The sequence below is a fragment of the Chamaea fasciata genome, unplaced genomic scaffold, assembly GCF_029207755.1.
Source record: "Chamaea fasciata isolate MVZ Bird 193981 ecotype frontalis unplaced genomic scaffold, bChaFas1.0.hap1 SCAF_3, whole genome shotgun sequence".
Lineage (NCBI taxonomy): Eukaryota > Metazoa > Chordata > Aves > Passeriformes > Sylviidae > Chamaea > Chamaea fasciata.
In genome coordinates, this window is record NW_027094088.1 from 49,872,945 (window position 1) to 49,887,230 (window position 14,286).

Sequence of the window (14,286 nt, forward strand, 5' to 3'; positions counted from 1 at the left end):
CTTTACCTCAGAAAAAGGGACCGGATTCCCTTCCCATCTTTTTCTCCACAGGATTTGGCTCTTGTTTTGAAAGCGAATGGATCAATTTTTAATTCTGTATCAGGTGAGACAGAACCATATTCACTGCTGCTACTTGTATCTTCCACCAGAACAGGCACAGGTAAGGATATGCTCCGAAGATACTCTATTTGTATAGGAATATTCAGAAATTAGAATTTAGTAATACCATCAGAGTTTTGAAGTGAAGATTATTTTTTCAGAGGAGACAGAAAAACTCCAGCCTTCCCACACACCAACACACAATATTAAAAAAAAATTGACAGAAAACTCCTAAAGCTTTTTCGTCTGGAATAGAGTTATCTTTCAGGTATGTTCTTATTCCTGAAAGATGGAAATGTTGGGCTTTTTGAGAGCTCACTCACTGAACTTCAACACTAAAGTGAACATGCATCTCCTATCGTGACTTCCAGCAGTAGGAAAATGTTTCTTCTATAGGTAAGACATCCAAGCATCTTCTGAGATCTTAATTTTATGCATGTATATAAATATATATAAATATATATTTTATATACACTACATATAAGTATACATACTATAACATACATAAGATACATTTCTTCATCAGATTAATTTGTACAAGTTTAATTAATTCATAATAGTTGACTAATGATAATAGACATGCAGTTAAGTCAGAATTTTTAGTTTTAAGTCCAGAGCACACATTAGCACCACAGGAAACTACTCATATCTATTTCACGTGTGCACATTTCAAAATGTACTTTGATACCAATTCAGCATGAAGGCAACTATGTGTGTGTTCAGTTCCCTCCCGCACTCTCCCAGTTCACTTCCTGAAAGAGATGAGTATCCTGTGTCCTGGTCTGACAAGGGGTCTGAAATGCATTCTGGTTTGTCAGTTACAGAGTTTTGTCCAAAAAAAAATCTGTGTTATCATTCTCCACAAACTGTGGCTCTGTGGCTGCTATAAAAGCAGCCATTAGTTTCCACCAAACGTCCCCATAAATGACAGCACAGCCCTTCAAGCCTGTATCACCCAGCTGCCTGGACAATTAAGCCATAGTCTGTAGGATTAAAAACAGCTGTTCAGATATGCACAATGAATTATATGTTTCTAACAGAGAGAAGTCACTTATTTTCATAATTGTCACCACTTCTATTTCTAACCTTTTACTGTTAACAAATTATACCAGAATAAGTGATAACAACAGCATCTACAACACAGGTATGTTTTTCATGGAGAAGTAGGTTAAAACTCACCATTTGTGTTAGCTGAAAGGACTGTGTGAGAAAAGGAAAGAAAAAAAGAAAGGTAAATATGCTGAAATTAACTGAGAAAATAAGCATAGTCTAAGCATGGGCAAATTCCCATTTTTATGGACTATCTCAATTCTCCTGGCTACTGTCTCCCGAAGTGTAATTTATTGCAATTTAATTTTATTCTGAGGGGGTGGAAACAACATTAAAAGTGATCATCAACTATCATCTCCTTTACCTGACATTTTTCTTTCTTTAAGTACCATGGTAAAAATACACAGAAGGTATTTTCCAAAGTATATATTCACACACAATAGCTCTCAAAACTTCTATGCTACTTTCATAATATAGAATGCTACAGGAAATAAACATTTCCTGAAAATGAAATTGCATGAAACAAAAATAATGCAGTGTATGCACATTTGCTATGGGACAAAGATTATTTTGTTTATGCAGAAAACTCCACTGAGATTTAATAGCATGTTCTAACCTTACACAAAATATACTCTATAAAAATATTCTTTCAATGAAAACATATGCAATTTTAAAAAGAGGAAAAAAAATGAAACAAAAATCCAACAACCATAAAAGCTGCACAATATCACAAACAGACTTTAAGAAACCTTATAAGAAATACTTATATAAACTGACTTCTGTGACAACATAACAGAATTCTGCTACAGTAGTGTTTCCGCAGTAAGCTGCTGGTACAAAAGGCCATAACTGAGCATTCACATGGGATGGAGATCCACTGTGTTCATCCTTAAATCTAAATCAGCAGTTTCAGGAAACTGTGCCATAGGCAAGAGGAAACTTCCAGACTGAATTTAGCAATGCTTACCTGAGAGCTTTGAAGGAGATTTTCTTTTCTTGCTTGAAACCTTCAAGAATTCGTCTATAAGTAGCTCATGAGCAAAAGCTCGTTTATCAGGATCTGGTTCAAAGCAACGCAATATAAAAGCCTTGGCCTCTGCAGACATGGATTCAGGAATTTCTGGGTGTATTTTAAACATCCCCACCTGAGGCAAATAAAGGGAGAAACAATGGCCTAAACTGTTCTTCCCCCAAACACTAAACAACATCAAAAAACTGTTTCGATAGCAGAAGTGGTATATATCATTCTCAGGTTTTAATATTAACTTTATACAACTAGTTTATTAATTCAGAGAAAAAAAAAAACCAAACTATTACAAACTGCATAAGCAATTACATTAAAAAACCCCCCACAGCTGCAAGCAGAGGCTCTTCACAAAGCAGAAAATTGCTACGTTTTCTCAGTTTGGTGTTGTTTTTTTCTTAAACACTCAGGCTGCTGAATAGCTGCTATCTCTAGTAATCTATTCAAAAATAGACAGCACTCCCTCTCAGCTGAATCAGATGATTGTTTGTAACATCCTCAAAACCCAAGCTCTTCCTTTATCTCCCTTTCTTGCAACATCTAATTCCAGCTTCTCCAAAACAGTCATCAGATTTCCTGTGTTTAGAAATAGAACTCTGAGCTGTACACGGAAGATGTCTGACCTTAAACATGGCTGCTTGTGGTTCTCCCAGCTCATAAAATGGGGGTTTCCCTGTAGCCATCTCAATGATTGTGCATCCCAAAGACCAGATGTCTGCAGCCTTCCCATAGCCACGTGGCCCTTTGTCTATGATCTCCGGTGCCATATACTGCAGGGTACCTGTTGAAAACATACTTTTTTTTGTTTATTTAGGTGTAATGATGCTGCAAATAGATAGCTAAAAGACAAGAGGAGCAAAATGACTGAGGAGTGAGCAACATCAGAAGAGTTAAAAAATCCCCTTTTATTATTAAAAAATTTCCACATGCATTCTATATAAATATCAAAATACTACTCAAGATCTTACTTGTGCTAAAAGCATTTGGTATCATCTACTGATCTGGAGATTGCTTTTCAATGTCAATGACAATTATTAAATGTTTGTATGAGCTTTGGATCAGAGATAGCTTTTATTTATTTTTTTATATCTTAATATTAAAGTATTGGAAAACACCCTGAATTGCACCCAGAGAGGAAAAGGAAGAGAAACCTGAAATATTAACCTAAAAGAGTGGGTTAGATGAACATTTTCTTCTGAAGTAAGGGAATCAATCTGACACATCATCCTGCATTCTGTTCCTTTTACAGAAGCAATGGAAGAGCAAAGGATGGGATTAAAATAACAGTCACTTCTCATTTTACATAATTATTTAATGCAGTGTCACTGCATGATTTAACACCCAAATCAAATTATCAAGCAGAAGGAGGAGCAACTGAATGACAGGTTCTGTAGATACGTGATTCTGGAGATGAAGTCAGGATGTCCAAGCCAATCATGAAAGAAAAAGATCAGCAAGATGAAAAAGCCATGTGCACAAAGGAGACAGACTCAAATAAAGCACAGGAAAGACACAGCTCTTCTGTTGTAGAGGACTTTGATGTCACAAGTGGAACATCCAAAACAGCAGTCTCTTTGAATGGTGCATGCAAGTACAGCATATAGCTTAAGATTAAATATCTGAAAGTTATTCTTCCAGTAACCTTTTATACTGATTTGAAGTCAATGAAAGTTCAGCATCTGTGAATTCTGACCCTACACACAGAGTTCGAGTGAGGATAAGAAAGTCTCCCCTAGGAACATACCAGTGAAGGTTTCAGTACAAGGATTGATTCCTGCAAGTCTCTTTGAAGTTCCAAAGTCCGAAATCTTTAACACTCCACTGTATGTGTTGATAAGCACGTTATCACCCTGAGGAAAAGAATATGCGGAGCAATTATTTTTCTCTGCAGACCCTTCATCTAAGACTTTTTGCATTACAATGCACTCTTTACTAAGTAAGTGGCTTCTTAAGAGAGGACATGAAAGAGAAATCAATAATGTTCCTGCCTTATGCAATCCTATTAACAAAAACTTCATCTCAAAGTGAATTTCCCCTTTTACCAGAAGGAATTCAGTTAAAGAATACTAAGAGAGGAAAAAAGGGTTTTTTTAAAAAAATAAGCCAAACACTTTTTCATCTGCAATCTCCTTGGAAAAGAACTTGCTAATTATCCCATCCACAATCTTCTTCACTTCAATCAGATTTTATGAAAGTTCAGTCATGTCTTTGAAAACAGAAAAAGAAGTATCTACTTTATCACATATTAAGTTGCTATATGTGAATTTTCCTAGAATAAAAAAACCCCAAACATATTTTGCTGGTGCAAATTGAAATCAGCAATGGTTCACCCACCTAACCCATGGTTCAAAATAGCAGAGAGCTTTCTGAAAAAAAGTTTTTATATCATAGGACAAATAAATGGCTATGCAGTTACATAATACTATCAGGCTTAATTCTCTGCAAATCCTTACCTTTATGTCTCGATGCACTATTTGATTATCGTGAAGGTATTTTAATCCTTCAAGAATCTGCTTGGTGTAAAAGCCAATTGTCTGTTCATTATTTTTTAATGGTCCCCATTTTGATCGTAGAAGAGCAGAGAGACTGCCTATAATTTTGGAGAGCAAAGAGTGAGAATCAAAATCTCATTCAATTCTGCTTTCTCCCACTAAGGAAAAAAGTAACAACAAGCATCAATACCAATCCAAGTGTAGGCATTCCGTCTACAACCAAAGTCCTCTCTAGTCAAATGCTTACTTGCATGGCCACTGGCCTGCACAATTAAAGTGTCTCAGTTTCTCTTGGACAGTTTGTGAAGAGCTGAAGCCCATGGGAAGGGCTCACATTGGAGAAGTTCAGGGAGGACTGTCTCTCTTGGAAGGGACCCCATCCATGCTGAAGCAGGGTAAGGAAGTGAGGAGTCCTCCCCTTGAGGAGGAAGGAGTGACAATATTGATGAACTGGCCACATTCCCCATTCCCATGCACCACTGGTAGGAGAAGGCAGAGAAAATCCTGAGTGAATTTAAGCCCAGGAAGAAGGGAGGGGTAGGAGGAACGTGTTTCTAAGATTTGGCTTTATTTCTCATTACCCTACTCTGATTGGGTTGACAATGAATTAAATATAAGTCTCCCCAAGTCAAGTGTGTTTTGCCTGTGATGGTAACTGATGAGTGATCTCTCCCTGTCCTTATCATGGCCCATGAGCCTTGTGTGGCATTTTCTCTCCCTTACCCAGCTGAGGAGCAGAGTGACAGAGTAACTTTGGTGGGCAACTGGGAGTCAGGCAGGGTCAGTCCACCACTGATCTGTAGGCAAAAGGAGCTCACCTGCTGTAACAATGATCTGAGCTTTATCTGTAGCACACCACATCTAACTCCTCAAGCAGTTTAAAGACACAGTTTTCACTGCTGACTTCAGAAAGAGACACTACAGAATATTACACCTGTATGAAATATGTCTCATGGCCCTGTTATATGTTTTTATACTTTTAAAATGCTAAAAATCCAAACAAACCTATCAACCACCAAACCAGTCTCCCCCAAAACTTACCACCTGGCACTTGTTCCATGAATATTTTAATGAAGCCATTCTCACTAAGAGAACCTAAATACTGGACAATGTTCTTATGTTTGAGATGCTTATGCAAAGCTATTTCTTCATGCAGAGGTTGGGAGTACCTGAAAACCAAAGAAGCAGTTTATTCTTCATCTCAGTGAAGAAAGCCTTGAAATAGCTTACACGGAAAATAAGTATTTGTTAAATGAATTTAACAACACTGGTTGTGACCAGCACATACTAAAATATTATGTAATCATAGGTAAATACAAATAACATATACAAAATATATATAATATTGTGTATTCATACATACAAAATGTCACAAACATACTTAGAGTGAGAAAAAAGATTTTCTGAAAAATAAACTCCACCCCAGTCTAACTCCAAGAGAATAAACAGTTGTGAAAGTAGTTGTTTGCATATTGGTGCCAAAGTGAACTAGTAAACTATAAAGCTAGTATATAAATAAAAACACTTCAAAAATGAAAATGAATCACCATTTAAATTTTAAAGTAGAAGTCTTTGCTGAAGGCAAGATGGGGTATCAGAGTAAGAAAACAGAAATAATTAATGGAGGGATATTGAGTAGAACAGATCAAAACAATTTCACAAAATTCAATTTAGTCCAAGGCAAAGTGTTTTTCAGAGATAAGCTTTTCAACAGCCTTTCTGCCAAGGAAGTTTCTGGAATCAGGATCTTTCTCCACTGTTGACCACTACCAGAGCTCAGCAGCTGATGTGCTGAGCTGATGTATTAGGTCCACCCTGACACTCTTCCCTACTTAGGCTTGCCCTAATGCTTCCCTTGGAGGTGGGTCAGCTGCCAGATTTTGTGTATTTTCTGTATATTTCTGCCAAATGTAGACAGTATGCTGACAGTCTAGTAGCTATCTTCTCTAAAGCACTAAGATCAGTGCCAACACTTTCAGGCTGAAATAGATGAAGGACACTGATCTCCTTCTGCCAGTCCAAATGTGAAAAGTAGTTGCAGCATTTGCAATTGAGTTTGTTATAGGAAAAGTACCTGTGACTTCCAATCTCTTTTAGCACAGGTAGCTATTACCTCTCCCTCAAACAGCATCAAGCTAATAGTGGAGGCTGAACTCTTAAAAATGTGTAGGGAAAAGAAAAAAAAGTGGTCATCTGAAAATCCCACTGGATAACTAGTGTTGCAGAAAATAATTATTTGGTTAATGAAGAGTATGATTATGCAACTCTGAGTCTGTTTACTAAAAACTAATTTGGGTTTTGCCTTACCTCTCCACATGATTATAAAGATCCTGACTACATTGTTAGGCATACAGAAATGCAAAATCCAAGATTGTATTCCTGAGTTCTATAAATGAGATACTAATTCCGAGCAGCAGCAGCAAGACCATTATAATTCCTCTTCCTGAACTTTTAAACAGCGCAGTTGAGACTTGAGCAACAAAATAATTTTGCAAATAAAAGAAAGCCATAAGAAAATTCTTCCCTAGGATGAAACATTTTTTGTTTTAGGACTTAATCACTAGAAGACTTTAAATGGTATGAACAAAAATTCTAAATCATCATCATAGAATGGTTGGAGTTAGGGAGAGACTTTATAGCTCCCACTAGACCAAGTTGCTCAAGGCTTTACCCAAGCTGGCCTTGTCAGTCATTCTTTCCTTATCTGCCACTGTGTAACCCTGTCACAGAAGGCCACCAAATTTGTTAGGCGTGATTTCCCTTTAGTGTTGCCATGTCTGCTGTCACCAATCACCTCATTATTTTCCACGTGCATTACCACAGTTTTAAAGAGGACCTGTTCCATGATCACAATCAGCATGGAGGTGAGACTGACTGACCTTTAATTCTCTGGGTTTTCCTTATTCCCTTTTTAAAAACTTGGGGTTTATTTCCCTTTTCCAGCCAGTGGGAACCCATGGATGTAACTCTTCAGGCTCCATGGACTTGTGCATGCTCAGGTTCCTCACATGGCCTCAAACCTGATCTTCTACTGTGGGTGGTTTTTGATTCTCCCAAAGTTGTCAAATACCTCAGCCTTCTAATGTCCTGGATAGCCAGGTCTCCCATTTCCTTCTAGAGAAAGTGCACATTTTCCCCAGTCTCCCTTTTATCAGCATGTACTTATGGGAGCTTTTCATGATGCCCTTGACATCCCTGGCCAGATTTAATTCTATTAGGTACTCTAGCTTTCCTAACCTGACCTCTGGCTACTCAGACAATATTCAATTTCTCTGTATTCCTCCCAGGCTACATGACCTTGCTTCCACCCTTTGTAGGCTTCCTTTTTGTGTCTGAGTTTTCCAGGAAATGCTTGCTCCTTCAAGCAGCTGTCCTGGCTTTTTTTTCCTGATTTCCTCTTTGTTGAAATGGAGAGTGTGTCTCTGTAGTCTAACATTTCCTGATAAGTAAATTTTTCAATAGCTTTTATTCAACATGTAGCAAAATTGAAGACTGACTTACTTTTAGAATTAGACAAATTAACTTCAGAGATTGTTTTCTTTCTATAAATGTCTTTCAAAGTATGAAAAGATCAGGTTACAATTAACCAGAAGTGAATTAATAATTTTTTTCTTACTTTGCCATTGAAAGAATAATTCTTGAAATTCATTCTGAAAGTGTCTAAATATTTAGATGAAAGACTAACTGCTTCCTAATAATCTGTTTTGTGGTATGCTTTGGACATTGAACCTGAAATCTTTTCCCTTGAAAATTCTTTTAAAATGTGTATTGGGGAAGAAAAATCTGGATTTTTTTTTCCTTTTAAGTAGTTACTGCTGTATTCAGGCTAGCTTTCTATTAATCACAGTTGTTACAAGCAAATTTCTTCTAACATACACAAAATTTGCAACTATTTTGAGTCAACAGATTGTTTTATGTAATAAAGCCATACTTTCTGGGAACTTGTATATTGAAGTTCAGTTTGGAATAAGAGTATAGAGGATGGAAGGATTCCCATCTCCATAATCTAAGTTCTAGTACCTTTAAAATATTATGAGAATGGAAAAATTATTAGACCACATATCCATTTGAACAGCCTATCTATAAATGAATTCCAAAAGATTTCGAAGTGTTAATTTTTAAACGTCAAAGAAACAAACCAAGTCAGAACAGAATAACCAAAGGGAAGCCCACAAGGCAGAACCATGAAAAAGAAACTGAGCAAAACTTGACAGTTTAATACAGTCAGTTTCACTTGAAAACTCTTTAGATTTCATATCACTTTTATCACAACATTTGTGGAAATCTATGTATACAAAATAGCATATACTGGAAGTCTTCAGATACCCAAATATTAAGGACATTGAGTGCCTGGTCCTTATACGGCAACTTTTATACAGGAGAGAGGGTTACACATACATAGAGACACTCTGCATTAAAAAAAAAAATTAACAAAGATACTATTCCAAATTATTTATTCTAATGTTATGTGGCTTCAAAATAAATGGTGCAAAAACAAGAAAGAAAAATCTCTTTATCAACAATTCAGACCGAGAATTTTAAAGGACTGCATAAATCATGGATTTCAATAGGTCTTTTATATGGACATGCCTGAATATGTCTAAGTAGATAGGGCTCATTGCCAGGTATTTGAGTGATATTCTGCACTTCAGTGGGGCTTTTTTGGTTTGGTTTTTTTTTTAATGAAAAAATACTAGTAACAAATCCAGCAAATATCTAAATTCTTAGCTGTGATCACAACCTACTCCACAACTTGGAAACATCTAGTTACAAAGATAGGAAACACCACTATATACCACAGGAAGGTAATTTGTGGGCAGCTTTGTAGAAGAGGCACTCCTTGATCAGCAAATTCATTGACCACGTTCATGATGAAATCACGTAATGCACAAAATCTGGAATTAGCCAGAGTTACTATACCTGCTGTCTCTCTCTGGGATTTCCTTAATAGCAATCCTGACTTGATTACTCAGATCTCGCCCTGCATAAACAATGCCGTACGTTCCTTTTCCCAGAACGACTCGCTCACCATTCTCATCATACTCATAATCATACTGCAAAGCAAACAACAACAACAACATGAAATGGAACAGAAGGATCACATCTATTACGTCTGACCCCGTGATCATAACTAAGGCATCTAGGATGTTAGTGGGTTTCTGCAGAACACAGAGAGTAAAGGAAAAAAAAACCCAAAACCACACATTAAGATGACAGCTGGGATACCTTGCAGACACACCTATGTTTCCGCAGTGGCTTCTGAGGCAGCTTTTTCAGGCCAGTGCGTTAAGCCGGGCTGGGCTGGGCCGTTCCCGGTCGGCGCGGTCCCACCCGTGTCTCCGAGCACAGCCCGCAGCCCGGCCGGCAGCAGCCGGAGCGGCCGGCAGAGGGCGCTCGCTCTGCGCCAGACGGAGAGCTCGGCTCCCAGCGGGCAGCGGGACAGGACACGCTCCATCGCTCCCGGGGGCTCTCCTGACCTCCCCACGGCATCCCAAGCCAGCACAGCCTCCGCTCTGACACGGCCAGGCCTGCCAGCAGGCTGTGCCAATGGAGCTTACTCAGCGCTGCTCGTTAGAATTCAGCTGAGTTTGAATTTCAAAGTGTTTAAGGCCACCCCAAAAACATGTGTTAGAGAGATTACCGATCTGTCCTCTTGTGTAACACAGACACAGAATTTCACAAGCTCACTCCTGGGCTAAACCCAGTAGCTTAGGTCTAGTTAAAGTATTTTTTATTTTCTTCCATGTAAAGAGGGATATTTTTTTAATAATAATAAAAAAAGAATCCGCTACTTCTTTTAGTAGTTTGTTTCAACAATTAATTATTTTCATGGTGGAGTAGTGCCTCTTAATTCAATTCTTTTGTTTTCATTATCGAATTACATTTTATTCAACAGATTAAAGAGACCATTAGCACATTGCTATTTTTCCTGTAAAAATACTTATCCACTGTAATCAAGTCACCCACTGCTTTTCAGTAAAATAAACAAACAGGCACCCTGAGGTTCTCAAAAGAGGCTCTTTTTCTCTGCTACAAGTCACCCCATTGGTTTCCCTTTGTCTGACATCTGATTTCAGAGAGAGGATGTTATAAAATGTGCTATAAATGTGTTATAAAATGCCAGCATCAAAACTGGGACTGAGGGCTGTCTGTACTCACTACACTGCACTGACTCTCTCAGTTAGTTACGGATGTCTCTAAAGCTTCAGGACACCAGATTTTCATGTGATAGGACAGGGACTTAGATATTCTCTCCTGCTCCCTGCCACCTCAAAGAAAGCTAACACCTTAACTGCTGCATTGCACCCAATAGCACGGTCCTCCCTCTCCATCTCCATCTGTGTTCAGATAAAACTCCAGATGAAAACACAGCATAAACAGTAGCTTCACTAATTAACTTCACTAATCCCTGGAAAAGGAATGAATAATTTACTTCAGTAAAGTGCTAGACTAGAAGCCCATAATTTTGTATGTTGGGAGGAAAAAAGGGACAAATACCTCTAGAGAATCTCCATCACATTCCCCTTCCTCTGTAGTCTTCCCCATTTCTTCAGTGATACTGTTCACCATGTCAAAAAATCTGTACCAAAAAAAAAAAAAAAAGAGGAAAAAAGCAAACACACACTTGAGCCAGTAACTTGAGACAGCATAGGAACAAAGTAATGAAGGGACCAAGAGAGGACTACAGTGCAGTAATTATTATTTTTTATAACTATGTAATAATAATGTATATACACATATATATATTAGTCTAATTTGTACAGTAAGTATAAATTCAGTGAATAAGTTTGCTTGTCAGAAGAAAAATATTGTTTACATGGTAATTAGCCATCAAAATCTGAAGTTTTTCTACTTCTTTTACATGTACAAAAATTCCATGATATGTGAAATTATTAATGGAATTAGTACTTCAAAATCTACAGCTGGGTTGATATTCTCATCCTATACCACAATTTCTTTATGTCCAGTGAAGCATCATGAGAAGTGCTGGGAAGTCTAGCTACATTTGGAAGAGGTTTAGTAGCGCAGGAATTCTAGCTTCAAGTTTTTCCTTCAATGAAAAGGATGTCTATTTCATAACCTTTCATTTTAAAAATACTATTTTTAATTACTTCTACCCTTCTGAAAGAAGGCAAGTACAAAAACCATGTCATGCTAAAGTATTGCTTACTCATCTCTTAAGAAGAGCTCAGATGTGAAGGGGAATGAACATGGTAAAAGAACCTATATAAACTGGAATAGATGAAAGAACAAGGTAGAGATTAGGCTGTGAAGTGGATCCAGTCATTAATAGAGAGTACTGCACTGATTTTAGGCAAATTTGCAGCCATTTTAGCACAAAAAGATGTGAAATTTCCTTTGGGAATACTTCCAAGATCAATTCAACACCACAGCCTCAGGCTTATGGAGCAGAAACACAGCTTATAGAAATTGAGACATCTCTAATTTTGTGCACCAAAGCTTTCCCAAATTTTCTGCAGGGACAAAGGTACAACCTTACTTATGTAAACATATGCTAATGTAAAGGAAATCAAGTGTGCTTTTTTTAAAATTATAAATAAAAATGTATTTACAGTTACACAGAAATCTTGACCAGATGTTGTTATTCCAAATGTTCCCACTTCAGTAAGTCCTTCTAAAGTTTAGGACGTTTTTCTGAATTGGGGGCACACACTTCTAGTAAGCCATAATATGGTAAGTATTACAAAACTAATCCCAGAAGGGTGTGAGTAAAAAAAAATAAATTAGATTTATAATTGTATTTGTTTCTAATGTGTGCCTGAACTTGTTTTTTGACCCTTCATACATCAGATTTCCAGTGCACTAAGGTACACAGGGTGCTGTGTATTCAGCGCTCACACAAAAGGTGCTGATCCCTGAGGATGCTCAGATCAACTTTCATTATAGTTCTGAAACAGTCAGTCCCTGTTGTGCATGCAGACACCATCTATCCTATCACCAGCCATGGATTTTCTGAAATAACAGCAGTGACCCACCTTCTACAATGAAGTTCTGTGCAGAAATAGATTTGAAAATCATCTGAGTTGTGCAGCACGTACAAGAAACAGCATCGTTCTTCAAACTTTGAAATGCTGAAAGAACGGCCAAGAAAGTTATTGGAAAGATGCACTTAGACTTCTACCAGCTTAGTCAAACCGTACAGATCCACCCATTTAACATGGGAAAGCACCAGATTAAACCTGAGAATCCACAGTTCTTCCTTATGGTAAAGTCACTCCCTTGTATCCTCCACAGTTCACATTCTGACGTTTGCTATCATTCAGCTTGCCCCACTTGTCCACCCATTGCCCAAGAAAGAGTAGGAGCAGAGAAATTCATAGGAATGTTTCCATTGACCTATGACATCTTTGTCTTCAGTACATTTAGGTAAGGCCCTTAATTTTAACTCCTGCAACCAGAATGAAACATCCTTTTAGGATCATATTAGAAGTTGGACTTTGTTCTGAAATAATGAGTTCTTTGCGTTTTAGACATCAGCCACAGCTCAGTCTTGAACACAAAATTTTCTACTCAGTTCCTTGTTAATTGGTACCAGAATAGTAAGTTGGAAAAGTATTTTTAAATTAAGTCAGCATCTAAATATGAGGTGAATTATTTTATTACCCTTTGACGCTCACATCTTCCTTGAGTTTTGGTTTTACCTGCTATAACTGCAGAGCAATGATAAAGGGGAGGCATGTATGCCATTTTTTTATGGATGCATAAATGTCTCAATGGAAAAACAGAAGAGGCGCAAACTCTTGTACAGTTGTCAGTTTTCCACCCCAAGTAGGTGGCAGTTCACGCAAAGATATTCATTCACCAGAACTGTTTTATATGCATGTCATTACTTTGCTCCTTATAGAAAATATTAAATGTTATTTGAAATAGTTCTTTCTGTAACTTCGTTACATATTGAGTGCCAGCTGCCAAGCTGATGCAGTATAATTGATTCTTACTATATTGGAAAAAGGTGGAGGGAAATGGCTAGGGGTGTTACAAGGGATAATGACGCAGTATTTGAGAAACCAAGACAAATCAAGTCTCCTTATTAAGCTTATTAATACACTGGACAAAATCCACAGTCCTAGTGAAATCAATCTATTTTAGATGGATCAAGACAGCCATCATGTTATTACTTAATTTGTAGCACAATAAAGTAGAATTATGTATTATGCTGTGCCAAGGGATTGATGATTTGATTAACGTAACAGGGGTTTTTTTCAAGTCTCACGAAATGCTTGGAATTTCGAGCCTTAATAGGTGTTTAAGATTGTCTGCTTCTTGTTCTCCTTTATGATTGCTCTATTGTAAAACCCTGTAAGTTTTGATAAACCAATGACTCTTTAGACAAGCTGGGGGGGTCTGCCTTTCATAAAGCTACTTATGAAAAGAGTAGTATTATAAGAATATTTGTCTCTGGGTGTGGTGACTCATTTGTTTTTACATTAGGAAAATTCATAAATGCTAAGTAGCATACACATTTAGGAAGACAGTCACTGTCCTGAGCTTATAAACTAACTTTTAAGTCAAGCTTTTCAAGTATATAAGTAAACTCTCTAGATATGGAGTAACTGATATTAACAGAATTACTCATTCAAGTTCCATGCGCACAGAAAC

At 37.4% G+C, this 14,286-nt stretch overlaps 1 protein-coding gene across 2 annotated transcripts in view; it reads right to left on the minus strand.

Moving 5' to 3' along the window:
- MAP3K5 (mitogen-activated protein kinase kinase kinase 5) overlaps nucleotides 1–14,286 on the minus strand; it is a 99,715-nt gene that overhangs the window by 16,185 nt on the left and 69,244 nt on the right. For both annotated transcript variants that reach the window (XM_066178944.1, XM_066178945.1), the window contains exons 13-22: nucleotides 12,663–12,758; nucleotides 11,164–11,245; nucleotides 9,586–9,719; nucleotides 5,707–5,834; nucleotides 4,627–4,763; nucleotides 3,918–4,023; nucleotides 2,797–2,954; nucleotides 2,117–2,294; nucleotides 1,279–1,299; nucleotides 7–184 (exon numbers count right to left, since the gene is read on the minus strand). In XM_066178944.1, the coding sequence (XP_066035041.1) occupies nucleotides 7–184; nucleotides 1,279–1,299; nucleotides 2,117–2,294; nucleotides 2,797–2,954; nucleotides 3,918–4,023; nucleotides 4,627–4,763; nucleotides 5,707–5,834; nucleotides 9,586–9,719; nucleotides 11,164–11,245; nucleotides 12,663–12,758 (1,218 nt within the window). The remainder of the gene's footprint in view (nucleotides 1–6; nucleotides 185–1,278; nucleotides 1,300–2,116; nucleotides 2,295–2,796; nucleotides 2,955–3,917; nucleotides 4,024–4,626; nucleotides 4,764–5,706; nucleotides 5,835–9,585; nucleotides 9,720–11,163; nucleotides 11,246–12,662; nucleotides 12,759–14,286) is intronic.